Consider the following 3664-nt stretch of genomic DNA (forward strand, 5'->3'; position numbering starts at 1 on the left):
GACACACACACACACACACACACACACACACACCTGGCTGGGCTTACCTCTCAGCACCAGCACCGTAAGACACACATACACACACACACACACACACACACACACAGATACACACTCGTAGAGATTCCGGGTTTAGGGTCTTTTACAAGGACACTTTGACATGTGACTGCATGGACGGGGATCATACCGCCAACCCTCTGATTGGCAGTCACCCTCTCTACCCTTAGCTTGAGAGCGTGAGGGTCTTCCTGGTTCTCTCTGGCTCGTGTTGAGGTCTCTTTCTCTGTTTCTCCCTCAGGCGTTTCCCTTTGTCACCCTGCTGAACAGCGTGAGGTACATCCTGTCGGTGCTGCCGTCCTGCGTCGGGTTCCTCGCTGAAGCTGCTGTGTCCGTGGAGCGCCTCAAGGTAACGTTGTCTCCCCTAAAAACCAATGGCAGAGACCTCAGAGAGCACAAGACACTGGGAAGGGGAAGAAGTTGAGTTAGTAACATCTATTTATGTGACAATTGTAATGATTATCAGAATGGAGGACCCAAAAGAAGGGATGATAGGCAGGACTCTGACCAGGAATTATTACACAACAAAACCACACACGTATCTCCAGAAAAACAAAGTCACAGTCCAAAGTCCAAAAGGTCCAAAAACAGAGGGACAAAAATCCAAAAAGGTCCAAGTCCACAGGAAAACTACGCTGTAAATAACAGCTGAAATCTCCAGTTATTTCCTTTAGATTTTACAGCAACACTACTGTATATGACACACAAACTCACAGACAATGCATAGAAACATACAAATTTACAAACGGACAACGCAGAGAAACACACAACCCCATAAACAATCATTTTAACTGTGTGTGTGTCTGTGTGTGTGTGTGTGTGTGTGTGTCTGTGTGTGTCTGCGTATTTGTGTGTCTGTGTGTGTGTTTTGCAGAGGTTACTTCTGACGGAGAACACAGAGCCCTACATCATCCACAACACCGGCAGCCCTTCGGCGGTTGTTGTCATGGAGAACGCCACGCTGTCCTGGACCAAGCCAACCCCCCACCTGGTCACGGAGGACAGGGACAACCTGGTGTCCCAAGACAGAGCTGCTGAGGGGACACCCGTCCTCAGGAACGTGTCCTTCACCCTGCACAAGGTAAAACTGATGAGTACAGCTCAGTTTTATCCACATGTTTTTATCTGAATTAAGCAATATCGATGAAAATGCTATATGGAAACAGTCAAATTTGATGGAATTTATTGAATATCAACTTAAAGGAAATATATTCGGTCTAAACAGATTTTATCTTGGTCAATGTACGGTTTCTGTGACTAAGTCTCCTCTACCCAGAAACCCAGAAACCCAGGTCTCCTCTTCCCAGAAACCCAGCGTCTCCTCTGCCCAAAGACCTAGAGTCTCCTTTACCCAGAAACCCAGAGACTCCTCTACCCAGAAACCCAGATAATCCTCTACCCAGAAACCCAGAGTCTCTTCTACCCAGAAACCCAGAGTCTCTTCTACCCAAAGGCCCAGAGTCTCCTCTACCAAGAAACCCAGAGACTCCTCTGCCCAGAAAGCCAGAGACCCCTCTACCCAGAAACCCAGAGACTCCTCTAACCAGAGACCCTGAGTCTGTTCTACCCAAAGACCCAGAGTCTCCTCTTCCCAGAAAGCCAGAGTCTCCTCTGCTCAAAGACCTAGAGTCTCCTCTACCCAGAAACCCAGGTCTCCTCTTTCCAGAAAGCCAGAGCCTCCTCTACACAAAGACCCAGAGTCCTTGTTGCCCCGAGACCCAGAATTTCTGCTGAGTTGGTAGTTTCTGTACTTGAGTGGAGCGATCTAACCAACATCTTACTTTGGCCCTTGTTTTGTTGTCTCTAACCAGGTCTGTAGCACTCAAGTCCAGTCTTGGACACAAGTCGGACTCAAGACCATTTTTCTACTGTTTCTGATATGTCTCTGACTCACTGGTATTTGGACTCAGACTTGTCTTGGTCTCCGCCAAATATGGGTGTTGGTCTCAACTGTGTCCAGGGTTTTTTATTATGTTTGTAATATTATTGGAGGGAAAGTGGAAGACTGGCCACCTGATAACTAATTAAACGCTAGATCATCTTCCCATGGCACACAATGTTTTTGCTTTTAGATCAACAAATAAACCAAAATGATTGTCTTGATACTGTCATATATAAGACCTTTTTTTCTGTCATGGACTCAGTCTTGTCTTGGCCTCGAACCTCTTTGGATTCGGTCTTGACTTGGTCTTGACCCGTCCTGATCTTGGACTTGTCTTGGACTCAAACCTCTTTGGACTTGGTCTTGACTTGGTCTCGACTAGTCCTGGTCTTGGACTTGTCTTGGACTTGACAAAGGGGGTCTTGACTACAGCCAGTCTCTAACTGATGCTGTGTCTCCTGCAGGGCAAACTGCTTGCTGTGTGTGGGGCTGTTGGCAATGGGAAGACTTCATTGATCTGCAGTCTGTTAGAACAGGTGAGTTCACCTGTCTGTCTGCATCCTGTTCACCTGTCTGTCTGCACCCTGTTCACCTGTCTGTCTGCTTCCCGTTCACCTGTCTGTCTGCTTCCTGTCTATTTGCATCCTGTCTGTTTCTCTGTCAGCTGAACCTGCAGCAGGGATCGGTGTCGGTGCAGGGATCAATTGCTTATGCGGCTCAGCAGGCCTGGATCTTCTATGGGACGGTGCAGGACAACATCCTGATGGGGGAACCTCTGGACCACTCCAGGTAGAGAACTCTCCTCCAGAGAAGAAGAGTCAGCTGATCTGTGTAGTGACGTGTTGACACTCCGCAGGTACAAGAGAGTCCTGAGCTGCTGCTGCCTGGAGGAAGACCTCAACATCCTGCCTCATGGTGATCAGACGCTGGTGAGAAATTTAAGCAATTCATCAACGTTGCTGCTGACAGACGCACATCATTATTCTAAGTGTGTGACAACATTATGGGATGGATCAATACAGAGATACACCTTTAAGTTAAAGAGTAAGATCATTTTAGTTCAACATTAAACAGAAATCACCATCAACAAACCCACCAGACTCCATGTAAATAATCACTACTTTAAGTGTGTATAGAGCAGCATATCTCCACCAGACTCCATGTAAATAATCACTACTTGTAGCGTGTATAGAGCAGCATATCTCCACCAGACTCCATGTAAATAATCACTACTTTTAGCGTGTATAGAGCAGCATATCTCCACCAGACTCCATGTAAATAATCACTACTTTTAGCATGTATAGAGCAGCATATCTCCACCAGACTCCATGTAAATAAACACTACTTTTAGCGTGTATTGAGCCAGCATTTGTGTGTGTGTGTGTGTGTGTGTGTGTGTGTGTTTGTGTGTTGTCAGTTAGGAGAGGAAGGGGTGAACCTGTCGGGGGGGCAGAAACAGAGAGTGAGTCTGGCCCGAGCCATCTACTCCGACAGGGACCTCTTCCTGCTGGACGACCCGCTGTCGGCCGTCGATGCGCACGTTGGAAAACACATCTTCGAAAAATGCATCAAGGGAGAGCTGCAGGGCAAGTCCATCATACTGGTTACCCACCAGTTACAGGTTAGTTATACTGGTTACCCACCAGTTACAGGTTAGTTATGCTGGTTACCCACCAGGTACAGGTTAGTTATACTGGTTACCCACCAGGTACAGGTTAGTTATAC

At 47.2% G+C, this 3664-nt stretch overlaps 1 protein-coding gene across 1 annotated transcript in view; it reads left to right on the top strand.

Annotated features, from left to right (window-relative positions):
• Positions 1-3664, top strand: part of LOC117956550 (multidrug resistance-associated protein 9-like) — a 21932-nt gene that overhangs the window by 8233 nt on the left and 10035 nt on the right. The window contains exons 7-13 of the mRNA XM_034891689.1: positions 30-64; positions 299-406; positions 932-1138; positions 2404-2475; positions 2604-2728; positions 2796-2868; positions 3357-3560. Coding sequence (XP_034747580.1) covers positions 30-64; positions 299-406; positions 932-1138; positions 2404-2475; positions 2604-2728; positions 2796-2868; positions 3357-3560 — 824 coding nt within the window. The remainder of the gene's footprint in view (positions 1-29; positions 65-298; positions 407-931; positions 1139-2403; positions 2476-2603; positions 2729-2795; positions 2869-3356; positions 3561-3664) is intronic.

Source organism: Etheostoma cragini, chromosome 1 (assembly GCF_013103735.1).
Source record: "Etheostoma cragini isolate CJK2018 chromosome 1, CSU_Ecrag_1.0, whole genome shotgun sequence".
Classification (NCBI taxonomy): domain Eukaryota; kingdom Metazoa; phylum Chordata; class Actinopteri; order Perciformes; family Percidae; genus Etheostoma; species Etheostoma cragini.